This window comes from Malaya genurostris, chromosome 1 (genome assembly GCF_030247185.1).
Source record: "Malaya genurostris strain Urasoe2022 chromosome 1, Malgen_1.1, whole genome shotgun sequence".
In the NCBI taxonomy this organism is placed as follows: domain Eukaryota; kingdom Metazoa; phylum Arthropoda; class Insecta; order Diptera; family Culicidae; genus Malaya; species Malaya genurostris.
In genome coordinates this window covers 95,336,662-95,355,220 of record NC_080570.1, presented here as the reverse complement: position 1 = coordinate 95,355,220, position 18,559 = coordinate 95,336,662, and the positions used below count along the sequence as shown (strand labels likewise).

General features: G+C 37.8%; 1 protein-coding gene across 4 annotated transcripts in view; it reads right to left on the bottom strand.

Moving 5' to 3' along the window:
* Positions 1-18,559, bottom strand: part of LOC131425141 (methyl-CpG-binding domain protein 5) — a 71,056-nt gene that overhangs the window by 18,615 nt on the left and 33,882 nt on the right. For all 4 annotated transcript variants that reach the window (XM_058586759.1, XM_058586760.1, XM_058586762.1 and 1 more), the window contains exon 3: positions 4,458-4,581. In XM_058586759.1, the coding sequence (XP_058442742.1) occupies positions 4,458-4,581 (124 nt within the window). The remainder of the gene's footprint in view (positions 1-4,457; positions 4,582-18,559) is intronic.

Sequence of the window (18,559 nt, the reverse complement as noted above, 5' to 3'; positions counted from 1 at the left end):
GTCAGAATTCCCTGGATGACGCAAAGATATTGATATTGTATATAATTTTAACCGTTGGTTAACGGCCAAAAAAAAACAAAATAATCAGATAATGTGGTACCAACACTAATTAGATGAATATAGGTACAATTGCCTTACATAAGTCCGCTAAACATAGAAAGAAGGAAATGCATTCGTAGCACAGCATATATTTGACATGCAATCTCAGTGATAAATGGGACTTGACACAAACACGACGGAGTAGATTAAAACACCACTTCCTTCGAAAAATAGGTTTTAAAATACTTAACTACCGTTCGAATCATGAAGTTGACATGACCCAACAGTAAATGGGAACAAACGTATATGCAAACTTAACCAAGAATCGCATCGAACTGTGGAACCACCACTAGAATCACCGTGCTCAGAAAATTATAAACAATGCCAAGATCTCACCCCCCAATTTTTTGCAAGTTTACACGCAATTAGACAATGAAAAATTTTACCCCTTGTTTCCCGTTGCTACAGGCAGTAATTACAGCAACCCTTCTGAAATGCTACGGAATAAATTTAAAACAATTTTACATTCACACTAGACGTCGTCAGTTGGCTTAGATGACGAGTAAAACAATACTTAATCACCTGCTGGGGTGCACATGAAAATCAATTTTACTGCTTGGTATGAATTATTACTCATAGCCCTCGTTCGATTTAACCAATATGAATGCAATTTAGATTACGCACAAAACTTATCACAAATCACTCTCATGAAAATCTAGTGGCACAATTAGCCGGCATTCAAAATATTAAAGGAATCTACTATAGATACATGCGAAGCCACCCGGCTACAAGGATATAGTGCTATAGCAAGTTCGACCGCAGCTACCATCCGATCAGGAAGCCCATTCAAAGCGGCTACATTAGACAAGCGGAGGTCTTGTAAACGACATTGAGATAAGATCTGTATGCCATCAACAATTTTTTCATGCAGTCGATTTCGTGAAATCCGTTTGTCATTGAGAAAACTCAAAATAAACCAATGCTTCCCTATGTGGAGAACGAATATGATATATTGAGTCATATTGACAACGCTCGGTGGTCTCATGTCGCAAAAGTCTTGAAAACATATTTGGAAACTTTACGTCTGCTTAGCGGTTCAAATTGAACTGCCGAGTTTAGCACTAAGCAGTTCAATTTGAACTGCTCTGCACTGATGAGTCAAAGACGAAACGTAAAAATAATGAAAACGGTTATGTGCCCTAGCACAAAATTTGGCTAACCCCTAAATGACCATACCTGCATCGGCCAGAAATAGTCGAAAACACGTTTTCGTTCGGCACGTCAGAAAAGACATTGCACTTCGTTGCAAAACAAAAAGTGTTCTGTAAGTAGCAGAAACTTTACGTCTGCTTAGCGGTTCAAATTGAACTGCCGAGTTTAGCACTAAGCAGTTCAATTTGAACTGCTCTGCACTGATGAGTCAAAGACGAAACGTAAAAATAATGAAAACGGTTATGTGCCCTAGCACAAAATTTGGCTAACCCCTAAATGATATTTGGAAACGCCCTAGTTAGAAATTTTGCCGCACCCACCGTATTCTCCTGACATTGCTCCTTCTGATTACTGGTTATTCCGACGGATGCAGCACTATCCGCAGGCAGGTCAACGGTTTACTTCTTTCGCAGAAATCGAAAATTGGCTTCAAACATGAATCACATCTAAAGACGAGACATTTTTTCGAGATGGAATTCGGAAATTCCCTGAGAGAGGTTGAACTTGAGCTTGAGCGACCACCCCTGGTTGCTACTCCGTTACTGATCGGGATTAGCTGAAATTGTACAGGGAAATTCTAGATTCAATGTACATGTTCTGGTAACCCCAGAATTCATTGATCAGTACCGGCGCCGGCCAGGCGTAGATCGTCTAGGGAATGGGAAGGGATGTTAGTCCAACACTTGTTGTTACTAGAGGCCGTATATACTACTGCGCACTCCACAAGTGTCACGGGAGAAGGATATTTGTTAGTAAAAATTTCGGTATTGGTATTATTCGCGCGCGACTCAGTATGTTCCGGTTTCAAGATGCTCGGATCCACCACTAAACTCACTGACTTCCCGAGTGAACGTTTCAACAATATCCTATATTAAAGGAAACTGAAGAAAAATTTGCAATATTATCGCGTAAAGAATAAAAACTATTTTTTATAAATAAAATTACGTGATACAAAATAAACGAGTGAATAGGATTTAGACAAAATAGTCGATTCATTGCATTGACATATTCTAAACAGTTGTTATAAAATCATTTTAAATTACCAAACAAAGGTCAACAGACCTCACGCGCGTCCTGATCCTTTATTATTTCCACTTTATTATTTTATTTATTTAATAAAATTATTAATTAGTTATATTGATTGATCTGGGCAGCCGGCTACCGAGAAAAATCTTATTTTATTGTTTGAAATATTAATATCAAGTGTATTCTTACTATGTATTCAATATACCGATATATGTTATCTCTGTTATTAACTTTGTAATATCAACGGACTTGCGCATTAGTTGATTTTTATCATTCAATTTACAATCCTGAAAGACAATCAATAACATGGAAGAAGAAAACATTCCTAATAAAAGCTAGAGCTAGGAAATTGATAGGTTGAATGAAGAGATAATTAAGTAAAATAGAGTAATCGGAAGTGAATTATTTCACTCAGTTAGATATTGAAAATATCTAATAACTGAAAGGAAAAGGAAACTCCTGCAATTGTCGCCTTTTACGACATGGAAGCAGGAACCCAGTGGATCTATTCTTGGTTCATTTTTTTCCGCTGGATTCCACACGGCATCTAGGCTGGCACTGTCCGAAGAGAGCTAATAGGTACTATCAATCTCCTAGTGGACCCCAACCCCCTATTCGGAAATTCCCTGAGAGATGGAAAAAAGTAGTAACGCGATGGACAGTGCTTTAATTAATCGTTAAATCCTTTTTATTTCGAAATAAATGCATTTAACGGACCGAATTGATTTGTACTCCAAATATGTGTATCTGTATGTGTGTCTGTATTTGTGCGCAAAATAATAGTCTTGAATATCAGAGATAGCTGGACCGATTTTGGCCAAACTAATTGCAAATGAAAGGTCCTCCTGGGACTATGTACGCTATTGTTAAAAACAGAACTGATGATTACTTGCCGAGTTGTACAAACTTTTATGTAAAAATTTTCAATTTTTTGACAATATCTTAACTTTAATGTTCCAAAATTAGATTTCTTATCGTAATACCAATCAAACGAAATTGTCAGAATCCGTCAACTATTCACATCTGACTAAATTATGAGTAAACCATAGCGTGATATGTTTTAATTCATTTTTTTGATACGGCCTTATATCTTACAGAGTCAACAGGTGAAGGTTTATAGGTATAGAATTCGTTCAAATTGTGGAACAAAAAATCCAAGGCCCGTATGATCTAGTTTCATATACGATCCTACAAACTGAGCAAGCGTTTGTGTATGTGTGTTGGTAACAACGAGGTTGAGACCTCAAAGACTGCTGGGCCGATTTTTATCAAACCAGTCTCATATGAAAGGTCTCCCCGTTGTTTTCGAGATCTGATGTTTTATGTCAAAATTTTCAGTTTTCTTACTATAACTATCACAATTGACCTTGATAACAAAAAATTGATAACTCATTTAAAAATATCTCAATCTTTTCATAACACTTTACCCTACCCTACATTTTCATTACATTTCGTTACGTTTCGAGTTTAACACGGTTTGTTTTTAGCTCCGTCATCGTTCGAATACGACATGGTCTAATATAAGAAATCCAAACTTTTATAGAATTAAATCCATTCAAACTGCTAATTGCTGGCAGAAAAATATATCATACAACCAATTCTGTGTTGACAAACATTTTTTACACCTTGTTTTTCAATAAAAATAAATTTAGATGGAAATATAGTATAGAATTCGCTTAAACATTTTCAGAAGCCCGGAGGACCAGGTGCCATAAACTAATCGATTGAATATACGGCTTGTTAAGTTTGCCACACTAACAGATCACCTGTTTCACCAAGTAATTCTTGGCAAGGCCGGGAATTCCCCTATGAAGCGGGACTCTGGATCAACTAACCTCTTAGGCTCCCTGTAGTTACGGCTTGGTGTAGGCCCAGTAATTGAGAAAATAGTGAAGTAAGATAATGAAGGCACAATTGATCTTATCGTAAAAGTTTCTCTGAATAATCAATGATTGAATTCCAAAATTTATTCTATCATGACTCAGTAATTGCTGAGTCAACTCAATATCATACGTTGTATATTTCATTTAGACACAAAGTTTGTCACAATATTGTCATCTTCGCGAGCAAGATTAGTGCAAGATTTTTACGTACACATTCATGCATACACGCGTCGAGTAATATTTATTCTATTTATACTAAAATTATTCTATTTATTCTAAAACTATAGTTTGACTAACCTGTGAATTGAACTCGAAGAACACATCAGGACGAAACGGGCATGGTAAACCACACTTGCAAGTACCGCCACTCAACAGATACTCCTTCACCTGGTTGTAATTTCGCAGCGGCACACCAGAAGGACTGAAAAATGAGGAAGAGAAAAAATGCGTAAGACAGATTTATTAAGAAGTGCTTCGATAGATGTTTCTCAAATTGCTAACCAAAAAGCTGATGATATCGATCATAATCTCAGCTCATGAACACTAGCAAAGGCACTTTGTGTACTTAGCAGTCATTTTGAACATCTTCGCTGTGGTAAAATTTCCTCCGACTACAAATCTTTGAAAATGGGATCATCAATCAAACAACAACACCTTACGCGATACGAAATAATGTCGATATCTAATCCTTAACTAAAACAATAAAATACCAAATAGATCCTCCTCGCAGTCTTAACTATATTTACACACGTCGTAGTTAAGCACGGTCGCAGGAAATATCTGTACGGTTATTGATTTCACGCACGCGGCTTAAACTTAGCGTTTAACACGAAGAAAAATAAATCCATTGATCAAACGTTCCCCGAATTGTCGACGGAGTTTAGGCTAGCCCGATTTTTAGTAAATAGAAATATAATAAGACATTGTAAATAAAAAACCCGTTTTTATCTACCTAGTGGTGTAATGATGCCTTTCTCATATTACTCATAAAATCATAAATATTACTGTGGAATTCGCCAAAACAACTGTGTTTTAAATAGAAATAGGAAAGTTTGTTCGGACTTAATCTAACAAAGTCTTCAAACCCTGTTTATGCTGTAGTTGCGGAACCGGAAGAAATACCCACAAGAAATTTCGGAATTTCGTATGAAACTGTAAGACTTTTGCTTTGAATCTATAAGTTTGTGAAAATCGATTTGGTTATCTTAAAGAAAAGTGATCCATTTTGCAGTTTTTAATCACTATTTCCAATACTTCCGAAACCGGATTCAAATGACCGGAATAGCCGAAGTTGGCTTGTTTACCAGCAACAAATATCACCTACAAATTGGAACGGTTTTGAATTTAGTTAAACCTAGACTTACTATCTCATGCTCTATTTCGATTAAACCAATGAAACGAAATCTAACAAACGAAGCGAACCTGCGTTTCTGTTACTTTGGCATATGTAAGTCAAGCTAAACAGCATGAATCAGCAGCATAAAACATGTAGGATTATTGTTATTATTATTGTTATAATAGACAACACTACACCACAGACACGGTATTACTGTATCGCGAAGCTTGAAATTCCGATGAATGTTTATTTTTTCAAATAAATTTAAATTCATTGACATTCTTTTATTCTTTCGACTGCACTTATCATCTATTCCTAAAATTTTTATCAACCACAGCCTCGTCTTTTACCAATATCACACATCAGTAGCAGACATCCGTAACCGTTTCGTTTTCTTTATAGCGTGTACACAATAGAACAAAACACGCATCGTTCGTGTTGTGTTTTCTTCTTCCACGTTGCCCGTATCGGTGTTGTACATATTGTCATATTCTATATGGCGTTTTGAAAACTTTGACACTCATCGCCTATAACTGCGGAACCAAGAGTCGGACCCGGATGAAATTTCATAGTAGCTTTTGAGATAATGTGAGCTTTATTTTTATGAAATTATAAGACCATTCCTTTGAATCTTAGTTTGTGTAAACCGGTAGAGCAATTTCCGAGAAAATTGAGTGTCTTGGAATACTTGGGCCGATCCACAGTGATACCACGGTGGCAGAAATCCAAAAAATTAATTTATTTTTTTCCTGCACTGTATTTTGAATTCTCATATAAGTGAAGGATTACAGTTTAAAGTATAAAAATTTTTGAATAAGAAATAATCCCTCCATATCCTCTCAAAGATAGGGTATTTTAAACTTTCTTTTCATCCTTCCATACAAAATATATGGCGCAATGACGATGTTTTGCGATTAGAGTTCTATACAGGTAGGAAAGGGCTGCCACTGTTCAATATTATTTGATTTTATAGCATTTTTTCTCTACTTTTCAGAAACCACTATGCGATTCTGCACATTTCTGCACCTTAAAGGTAATTTTAAATAGTTTGCGGGGTCGACAATAAAAATCACAGAAACAAGGGCCAGACTTTTGTAACTGAAGTTGGTGTCAGTAAAATTTAAATGAACGGCTTTATGATAAGTGAAATCAGAATATTTATAACATACATAACATAAAACACCTATATAAATGTCGTTATATGAATCTATTTATAGTATATCAGGTGTTGGAATAAATTATTAAAGTTTCATTATTTTAGTGAGAGTATCATTGCAGTACCGTTTCTCAAAGCATAGTCCATCGTTTTTCAAAGTATAGTCCAGCGTGGGAGCGGGTCATTTCGCCGAAAGCCATTTCGCCGAAAGTCGTTTCGCCGAATGCCATTTCGCCGAAAGTCGTTTCGCCGAATAGGTCATTTCGCCGAAAGTCGTTTCGCCGAAAGGGTCATTTCGCCGAAAGGGTCATTTCGCCAAAAGGGTAATTTCGAATACATAAAATTATTTTTTGTGCTATTATGCCTCCTGTATAGCTGATGTGGCGCAGCCACATAACCGAAGCCAAGATGGCTCGGCGGCATAAAGCCGCCGGGGCGACGCCGGCTGAGTTGGCCGCCGACCCGCCGTCGGAAGCGGCGGCCTCTTGCATACAGACCTGTAACCGCCTCGTTTGCCCGGTCTACTCAAAGCTAGGTTTCTTTGCTTTAGTTAGGTCCGAACGAGCGGTAGCGAGGTCGGACAGCACACGAATCAAATCGATGTGGCGAAGCCACATTAGATATTTTTTTATTCAGTAAACGGAAAATACCACATACATTTGCTTGGTAGATACCTATGGACTTGCTTTGATGATTAAAGGGTAATAGTCAACAAGTTTCTTTGGGAACTCCGTTCTGAGGTTCATGAATCAATCTTTATTCAAGAAGTACAATTGTAGGTCAACAAAACGGGCGTTAACGTTATCATCTTCAATTTGTCTTTATTTTAAAACGATTCTCATTCCGAGTTTAAGACAATTGCAGGAATCGGCGAAATGACCCTTTCAGCGAAATGGCTTTCGGCGAAATGACATTCGGCGAAGTGGCCCATTCGGCGAAATGACATTCGGCGAAATGACCCTTTCGGCGAAATGACTTTCGGCGAAACGGCTTTCGGCGAAATGGCTTTCGGCGACATGACCCTGATCCGTCCAGCGTTATATACCACCACTAAGACTCGAATACCACGTTTGAAAAATTCCTTTTCCTCGACAAACGAATCGATCCAATTTTTGGTGGTGTCGTAGTTTTTGACACTGACCTGACAAGTTATGCGCCATGGATTGGAGCAAATGGCAACCGTATGGAACAATGTCTGACAACCCTCGAAGCACGCAGTCTTGCATTGCAACTTTCGAAGCATGCAGTCTTGCATTGGCATGAAGAAAAAATACTATGCCATGAAGATCTTCATATTGCGTCCGCTTTTCATGCAATGCTCTGTCCAAACGCATTTGAGTAGCTCATAATAAATAGCGCCCAGTTGATCCCACCACATGCACTTTTTCTGTTCTCCGGAACTTTCTTGCAGTCCATATAAAAATTTTCAAATTTGAACCACAAAAACCACTTTATGGACTTTTTTTTTCGTCATTTTTCATTTTACATAGTTTAATAAGATACTTTAACATAATAAAAATCCCCTATTATTAGTAAAGCGGTAGTATTCAACCAAATTTTATTTTGTACTTGTGTTTATGTTATTTCATAAAGTCGAAAACCTTAAAAATGCAAAATGCAGAGCATTTTCCAAAAATTAGAGTTTTTGTTAAAAACAAAAAAAAACACTTTTTTGATTGTTACTCTCCCATCTTCAATCATAGTGCAATAAACTACATCAGTTATATGTTACAGCATATCAGAAAATAGAAATATCAAGATAAGCCCTTCTGGAGAAAATTGATATTTTCAAGATATAAGGAAAAGGTTTTTTTTCTCTGTGTATACATTTTCCATACAGGTTTAATCATTATTTGAAACATTAATGAAAGCTCCTAATCAATCACGAAATAAATAAAAATACACAAGTTAACTTATTAAAAAAAGTCGTCATTTTACGGTCCATAGCGAGCGGTGCATCATGTCACTTTTAGGTGGATCGAATATTTTTTTCATACGTTATCAAGATGGAAATATATTCAAAGACCTCAAATTATTAATAAAAAATCATCCAGCTGATGTTTATCGACGTATTTATGGTTTTTGCCAACTTTTGTATGGAGAGGCATCACTGTGCGATCCTTGGGAGACTTGGGCAGTTCCACCGAAACCGACTGTCGGATCCAAATTAAATTCAATAGCATGCTAAAGCTTGCTTCATTTAGAATTGGAACAAACTTTTGCTCATATTGTGGCGCTCCTGGTGGACGGATTTGGAAGCTCTTGGCGCCCACGTGTCGGGAATTTTGTCAGCTTCACGTATGATTTTTGACATTCCGAAAATCGACTGTACTTTGTAAACAATCAACATGGAAGCCGAAAGAAGGAAAAAAAATTGTGCACAGTTATTTGGAAAATCCATTGTGGTCTGCATCTAGGCTAGCTAAACAGCTGAAATTGCCCAGAAATACCGTATGGCGCGTTATCAAACGGTATAAGAAAACATTGACGACGATTCGGAAGCCTCAAGCCAATCATCGGAGTGGAACTGTCGACCGGAAATTGCGTGGTAAGATTTTGAAGACGATTAAGAGGAATCCTAATCTGTCGGACCGTGATTTGGTCAGAAAATTCGGTGCTGCCCATAGTACCGTGAGGAGAACTCGACTCCGGGAAGGAATCGAGTCGTATCGAGCTAGCAAACAGCCAAATCGGACCATGAAATAGAATAGTGTGGTCAAAATTCGTGCTCGGAAACTATATGACCAGGTGCTGACCAAGTTCAACGGGTGTCTTCTGATGGACGATGAAACCTGTGTCAAGGCTGACTTCGGTCAAATCCCAGGTCAAAAATTTTACTTGGCAACGGCTCGGGGGGATGTTCCAGCCAAATTTAAATTTGTTTTTGCCGACAAATTTGCAAGAAAATTTATGATTTGGCCGGGCATTTGCAGCTGCGGCAAAAAAACGAAAGTTTTCGTTACAAATAAGACAAATGACATCGGAACTATACCAAAAAGAGTGTCTCCAAAAACGAATTTTGCCGTTCATTCGATCCCACGACCATCCTGTAATGTTTTGGCCAGATTTGGCAAGCTGTCATTACAGCAAAGCCGTTTAAGAATGGTATGCAGAGAAAGTGGTCCAGTTTGTTCCGAAAAACCTTAACCCACTCAACTGCCCCCAGTTCCGCCCTATTGAGAAATACTGGGCAATCATGAAGAGGAGACTCAAGGCAAAGGGAAACGTTGTCAAAGACATCAATCAGATGACGACCTGGTGGAATAAGATAGCTAAAACGATGGACGAAGAAGGTGTGCGCCGCCTACTGAGCCGTGTTACAGGAAAAATTCGAGAATTCCTTCAAAACCGTGACGAATAATTTTATCCGTATTTTTTCTTAAAAGTATGAAGAAAACGCTACATTTGTATAAAAAAAGATCTTGAATACAATAATAAATAACTGAAATACAGGCAATTGTCTTTGTTCCAATTCTATTTGAAGCAAGCTTTATTTAATACCATAAGATCTTTCATTTGAATCTACGTTTTAGAAAATCGGTCCAGCCATCTCTGAAATATATATGACATTCGGCACTCGGTTAAAAAGTCGGTTTTCACAGTCTTTCTATATGAGAAAGGCAAAAATAAAATATAATAAACACTCGTGGATGGGTTTGCTGTGAAACAATTTTAGGCAGTTAGGCAGATGGCACTTCGATCGGTTGACATAGTTTAATTTTGAGTGTTAAATTCGCAGTCTCTGTCGTTTTTTAACGCGATGTATGGGGACCCAACACCTCCATACACCGTAGTCTACCACCCTCTTGCTCGGTGTTCTCGGCGGAAGCCGCAGCCATACTTGAATGCCTTAAAGTCATCCCCCTGGGATCCGAGGCGGTGATCTTCTCCGATTCCTTAGCAGTAATCACTGCTCTGGAGACGGGAAGATCCAGACACCCATATGTCCAGGCCATCGAGACAAACTGTGGCAGCAACGTCACAGTATGCTGGATTCCTGGACATAGCGGGATCCCGGGTAACGCAGAGGCAGACTTACTCGCGGCTATGGGCAGGAAAAGCCTTCGGATGAGTTCCGCAGTGCCGTCAACTGACATTCTAACTGATTTTAGAATCAAGCTCACGGATAACTTCGTACGGCACTGGCGATCATCCGGGGGCCTCCTGCCCAAGATTAAGGGGGATCTGTCCAAATGGACGGATCGCACCGACCACCGGGAACAACGAGTCCTCTCACGGCTACGCACGGGTCACACACGCCTCACCCATCAGCATTACATCTCGAGGCATCCACCACCTATGTGCTCCACTTGCAGCACACCGCTTACAGTGGAGCACATACTAGTCAACTGCCCGGAATTTCACAACCTCCGGGTACAGTATGACATCAAAAACTCCCAGTAGCCGAAATTACCCTCATCAACTTACTAAAAGACGCCAACCTCTTCCACACCCTATAAACCCTGCCCTGATCCTCTCCCTTCTATCAAACTACATGGTATACAGACTCACCTACAATCCCTAATAACCCTGAGACCCAAAAAAATCAACAACACTTTCAATATCGCTTAGCTCGAACCAAAAAACATCAGCTCTCTTTTACACTAGAAACGCCATCCAATGCACCCGGTTTATCGGCTTGATCCAAGCACCTGCGCACTTGCACCACGTTCCGCTCGCCCGCCACTTCATCTCGGCAGTCGCTTAAACCAAACAAAAAAAAACATATTGCTTTTGTCTCCAGATTCGGCTTTAACATCCGCTCGTCTCCCCACTCTTTATTGGTTCGCCACCTCAGCCGCAGAACTAATTCGAACTTTTCTAGGTCCGACGGTCACCTCTGCTAGTTTCCCCCTACCCTCGTCTGTCCATCATTTCGATCGGAAAAGTAACATAATCAGTAAAATTAACACTATATACCGCCATTAAAACAAAAAATTTCTCTCACGCTCTTCTCCTTTAAATTTTTCTCAAATCTCACCATCGAACAAACCGAGGGGCCGATGACATTTGACCCAACGAAATCTAGGACACCATCGCCATCGGATCCGAATCTTCACCGTGGGCCATCCGCTGGGGTAGGTCCCCAGGGATGTTCTCCGCGGCCCAATATCAACTAGAAACACCATCGCTCCGCTCAAACAATAACTGGAGTCATCCACTGGACTATCCGGTCTAACACCTCACCAGTTACTCTCTTCATCGAATTTTCGCTTCCTAGTTTAAACTGAAATAAAAAAAAAACACTCAATTTTTTTTTCAAAATGACATGTAATTACAATTCTCGTTTCCCCCCGGTGAACGACCAAAAGGTTAAAGCCGGGGTAAAATAAATGATATTAATAATAATAATAAGTTTATGAATATCGGCTCAGTCTTTTCGAGAAATCGTAGTGAGCTCGGTTTGGGAATATTGTATCACTTTTTCCGGTACTTATTAAACCGGAAGCTGGAGACCGGTATAGTCAAAGTAGGTTGGATTGGCCCACAAAATAGAATAATCTCAAGCACTGTCCTGAAGAGTTTCTATATTATTCGCATTGTCACTTTGAATGACGGTATGAAATTTTTAACATTCGGCACCTTATAATATTATTAGAACTGCAAGTCAGATCTGGATGGAATTTAAACCAAATAGAAGTTCTGTGAGATAGGTTTGTGAAAATCGGATGAAAATATCTGAGAAATTCTGATGAGTTTCGTTTCGAAGGTATTTATCACTATTTCCGGTAATCAAAAGTTTTCACGTTTGATAATTTTAATCAAAATTATTACACTAATCACCCTGCAATTCAGGAACTGTAAGTCGTATCAAAATAAAATTCAGTAATTTTATATGACATTTTATAACCATTCATTTGAATCTAAGTTTGTGAAAGTGTGAGAAAATTGGGTTCACACAAATGTTTCATAAATACATACACACATATAGACATTTGCTGATCTCGACGACTTGACTCGAATGTTATGACACAAAAATCGGATCTCACAGTGAATGCCTAACCTTTGGATATGCGAATATCACAAACATAAAAACATGTACTACTCGATGCTTTGTAATTCATTGCAATAAAATTATTTCCACATTTTCTCGATTATTCGAAAGACATGGTCTATTTTTCTCGAGTTGAACGGTAAGGTGACAGTAACCCCTTTCAATTCAGCTCCATTAGCGGATTCCAGTGCTAGTTCCATTGACTAATTCTTCACCAGAGTGCTGCTTCCACCTAACGATCGTAAACATTCGTGAGAAATTTTCCACTAAAGTCTATTCGCCCAGTAGCGTTTGGCCTCTACGCAAGCGGTTCACCTTCGCATAGAACTTCCGTGTGTCATCTATAGCAATTCTTCAGATTTACGATTACGATATTTCTAATGAAGTTTCTACTTCCTCGTGAGAATCGAATTCCGACCGTTTCACATCATAATGTAGCAAAGATTGAAAACTAATGCGGATTGCTTTTTGTTGGCAAAGGACCCAACGTGGATCAACGCAAGTTAAAGTCTATAAAAATACTCACAAAGCAAGAAATTTCTTCATAGCAAAAAGTTACCTGAGAGCAATTCCATATGCCATCGTAGGTCGATTTTTTATTTGATTAAAATTTTGCATATTCCTTATGATCAAAAGAGACAATTTGCATCATAAGTTTGTCACTTCAACTCTAGCCTTACTTTTGAGAAGGGACTAAGTTTAAAATCCCTTGAAAATTTTCAATAATACATATTTCAGACACGGTGGGTCCAATCGATTTGGTATCTTCTGCAATGGTTTAGGTAATTATGAGGACTATGTAAAAAAATTGATGCAGTTGAAATAAAAATCGGTTCCGGAATTACAGGGTGATATGTGAAAAAAAATGAAAATAAGTGCACTTACTTTTTACAGAGACACGCAAAGTTGCTGAATTTTATTTCGATCCGACTTCCGGTTCCAGAGTTACAGAGTGATTAGTGTAAAAATTCCTAACTCAAATTACTTCTCCATATTCTCAGAGATAGTGTGACCGATTTTAGAAAACTTAACTTCAAATGAAGGGTCTCAAAACTTCCAAATTTCATCCGGATTCGACTTCCGGTTCCGGATTGAGAGGGTGAAGTGTTTTTAAAATTTGATACCGTCACTTAATGCTGCGATACCAAAAACGTCACCAACAATTTTAAACTGGCCTCAAAACTATTCCAATTAGCGATCATATATTCCAATATGGATCTCACTCGCTTTTCTCAGCGATGGACTGACCGATTTAACTTAGGTTCAAGTTAAAAGTTAAGTTAGTTAAAAAAGTGAAAGGTTTTGTGGTCCCCCATTAAATTCCTTTCATTCGGATCCGACATCTGATTGCGGAGTTACAGGGTGAATATTGTTAAAATGTTTATACCGTCACTAAAAGCGGTGAGTAAAACACGTAAAATAATTTCTAAGCTTTACTCAAAACTATTCCAATCAGTAGTCATTGTCAGTAGACGGTCGAACAAATTAATTTCGGCTTTCCTGGTTACCGGTTTTCGATTAACGACCGGAGATTGTGACTAGAGACTCAAAAATGGATCTCAGTCATTTTTCTCGAACCGACTTTGATTATATCCGTTTTCAGAAGTACCTGCAATAGTGAAACTCACTTCGTTTTCTTTGAGATGGTCTTACAGATCTGAGAACTGTTGCACTCTGTAGGGTATATTAGTTCATGGACAAACCTTTTTGTTTTTTCAAAAATCAAAGGAAACTGTTTTGCGAAAATCCACGCATGTATATATGAGAGATATGAGAAAGGCATCATTGCACCATTAGGTGGATTAAAACAGGCTTTTTATTTTCAATGTAACACTTAAAATTGATGAGCTGATTGTGATATGTAAAACAATCAAAACAGTGATGTGCACTTGAGCACAAACCGATACCAACGAGGTACCAAAACATGACTACCATATGTCTGCGGTCGTAAAGTCGTAAATTGGTTTTCGCCTGAGACGTCAAGATAAACATCTGAGCAAAAAAGTGTGTTCTAAAAACATTGTCGTGAATAGTGCATACACACACGTTGTGAGTTCCTGATCCTGTTAATAGTTTAAAGTTCTTAGACCGGAGTAGAACAAAGGATGAAAATCCAATTTGTATTTCTGAATTTGTTGACTCTATTGGTGTTTCTTATGTTTCTTGTATTGTTTCCTGACTCTTAACATGCTTACAAAAATCTTTCTCTTAACTACTCGATAAGTCATCGCTATTAGATAGAGGAGTTCGTTTGTTCAACTCAAAACGACATGAATCGTAAAATTTAAATTTTTGTTAAGTAAAAAATTTAAATTTTGAAAAGCAAATCGTAGTTCAATTAGTTTGACAATATTACTTTCCACGAGATTTCGGCAATTTTTAGAACACTTTTTAGAAAACTCGTCTACACAATCCCAATAGAAGAATCTATTCATTTTGGACTTCTTTCTTCAATTCTGAGCTATCTCTTGTTTTCATTTGATGATCACTTGCCGGTCACTTGTTTCTCACTAGCGTGTTTATTCGCAGTACCAGATTGTTTTATACACAAACGTTCGTATCTATAACGACCAACATTTTTGTCAGATCAGGAAAAATTTAACAATAGGCATCAGGGGCGGTGGAACAGATTTCACCCAGGTGTGGATTCATGCACTTTGCCGAAAAATCAGTAAATCTACTAAACGAATAAAAACATAATATTGATTACTGAACAATCAGCAAAATTTTGTGTTGCTCATCTGTCTCGGCACATTACTTTGCCGAGCTCGAGAATTGGTTTTAAGTGTGTGGTATTTCCTGAATAGTTCAGTCGAGTAGCTTATTAGAGAAAACTACAAACTTTACAAAACAGATGTCTCAAAAACACTTTTAATAAAACTTAACTGGCCTTCAGTTTATTGTTGTACTCTGATAGTAATCATAATATCCCACCAATATCATACTTATGTGATATTCAAGCATTGCTGTTCATTCATGATAACCTGCGTAACCCCTTAACTCATCATAATTTGCAGTTTCTAGCTTTATATCATCCTCGAAAACCACGGCGTAACAATATCTTGTTTAGTGTTCGAGCAGTCACAAGAAACATTCAAGCTACAGTAACGTTTTCAAGGCTAGACTGAAGCACCACTACAAGCACAAACTGGACCGAATAAATGTAAAGATCATTAACAGCATAACAGTAATTCATATAGCTAGACTCTGTTTTTTTTTAATACTTGTATTAACTTAGCTTAGTAATGAATTGTAAGCAAAGCCCTGGCATTACATTCCATTTGTGGAATTTGGCCTTTCTGTTTCAACAGACTTCGCAGCCGATTCTTAGTGTACAGAATCATTGCATGGCTAGTACTATGGATCCTACTGACACTAAGAATCCGTCCAGGTCGGGGCTCGAACATACGACAACTGGCTTGTAAGACCAGCGCCCTATGCATTGAACCAACAACCCGGGTAATGAATTGTGGATCCCTTAATAAGATTTTTTTTTTCCACTGGGGTTGCACTTAAAGTTAGTAGTTAGTAGTAATCAAATGCACATCAATCAATCTCAGCGTAGGTTTTATTAATATGTTATTTTGATTGTTTTTTTCAAGCAGAGAGTAGTTATGTCCACAACCAGGTGGCTTCTAATTGAAGCTCTTTGCTATGGGGGAGTGTGGTGGGCAACTAAAAATATATAAATGAAAAAAATAGAAAGCTATTGTGAAGAACCAATGATTCAGTGACCTCATTTTGAACACGATGACTGAAACGATAATTTAGATTTTAATAAACGATGTTAGCTATAAAACTTGAATATAACTTCAGACGTTCAGTTATTATACATTCTAAATATCAAGAATAAATGTTCATCTCGAAAATGCACAGTGATGTAATGAAATAACCGTTAGAGTGCATCTAGAATCACTCACAGAAAAGCAAAGACTCAACCGGGCGCGTTCCCCTACCAGCTACTGTACACGAAAAATTTATTCTTTAAAGTACTCTCCAATCTTTCCAACGCAGATGCAACGCAGGATAATTTCGATGTTTTGCCATTCTCACTGGCAGACAGCAATTATCGTTGTTACAAAATGATGTCGAGCAAAAACAAGACCAACAGTAATAGCGATCAACGTGCGTTTTTCAATCTTTTGTGCTTTTGCTTCTTCATTCAAACCCATTATTACGGTTTTCCTTTCTTTTGACTCTTGTGTTTGCAGATTGCCTAAATGCGATAACCTATGGACATTACGTAATAATTTCTGAAATTCCACTCAGACGGCGCACAGTTCACGCAAAAGAATGACAAACTTGATTTTATCACGTTTTCAAGGCATGGATATGTTCGAAACCAAGGCGTTCGGATGAAGTTTTGTCTTGTAAATGTAAATTATACATACATAGCTCACATTAAGTGAAACCTATACAGACAAATTCTAGGACAATTGATGTATGAATCACAGAAATATGACTAAGAATTCTCAAGAGTTTTTATAGTAACGTGTTGCTGCAGCTGCAGCTTCTCAATCAGAAAACCAAATCAAAATTACATTTGAATTGTAACTAATTTGGAAAATCACCTTCAAGAGACACATATTTTCCGATTTCCGATGAGATCTTCCATCTTCTATTCGGGATGTTGTGTTTCCTTAGCAAAAGTATAGCACATTTTTCACAACAACATTGTTGTGATACTGTTTCTTAGAGCGAAAATATTGATTTCGATCGTAGCACAGTTCGTTGATTGTAGGCTGAGTAATAAAAACCACTTCCGGTGAAACTCTCAACGAGTGAGCAAATCGCCTCGTGTTCGTGTGGTGTAAAAATTCGATTATTTCGCGAGAAAGAAATAACTGTCTCGATTTGGTGTTGCAACATAGCGAGGCTATCACTGGTAGTCCAGTGAAAAAAAGTCCATTCGACTGTAAACGAAAATTAACTGACAACATAGCCAGAGCTGTTGTGACATCAAGCGAGGCGACGCCAATCAGCAAGAAGTAGAAAAAGTCTTTTCTTTAAAGTTATAGCGGTTTTGGATCGTCGATCATCAAAACTGTTGATCACCGGGGTTAGTAATCGAATCCAGATTCGCACATAAAAGCTTGATATTTTAATAAATACACATTACTTGTTCACTATTCTACCAATAGTCATTTCATTAGTAGAGTCACAATAATATTTTACCAATTACTCGAATTTCAATGAAAGAATTGTGATGGAATCGCATATTTTTGTTGCGGCTCTAAGAAGCACTAACGAAAATTATTCAATACTGCTGTTGTAGGACGCAAAAACTCGAAGTGCACTTGTTTTCATCTTACCCTTAGGGTCATTCTATCGAACAGAGACAGCAGATCTCGCTCTAACTAATAGTTGTCGTATACGAGATGACTACTGGATCTGACTTTACTACTACCCTATATATCCTATGGTAAATTTGTAGAAAGTTTCTGATTGGGTTCTTGCGAATTGATATTATGCGCTTCACAGAGCATTTGTAATAAGTAATAATTGTTTCAACAATAACTAGTGATAATAGTACGAGTAATAGATTTAACAATACTGAATATCTGTTAAGAAAAATTTTCCATCAGTGATAATGGGCTGTATATGAAATAATAAAACAAAAATGCAGTACAAGGAACCATCGGCAAATTATTATGCTGCCTAACAGGTTTTTGATTAATTTCCATCATTTTCCTTTCTCATGTGAATCGCCTGAGGAAACTTTCAGAATACTTTTGCAGCCAGAAGCATGTTATCCTGCGGAAGTTTTTTTTTGTCGGTGGTGGCCCAACAAGCTTTGACTTTGTTAGTAGTGCCTTCGTAAGATAGCTTGCCGTTAATTAATTCGACAACATCAATGGAACATTGCAATAGGCCATGTTACAGCTGAAACGATTATTTTTTAAACAATTATA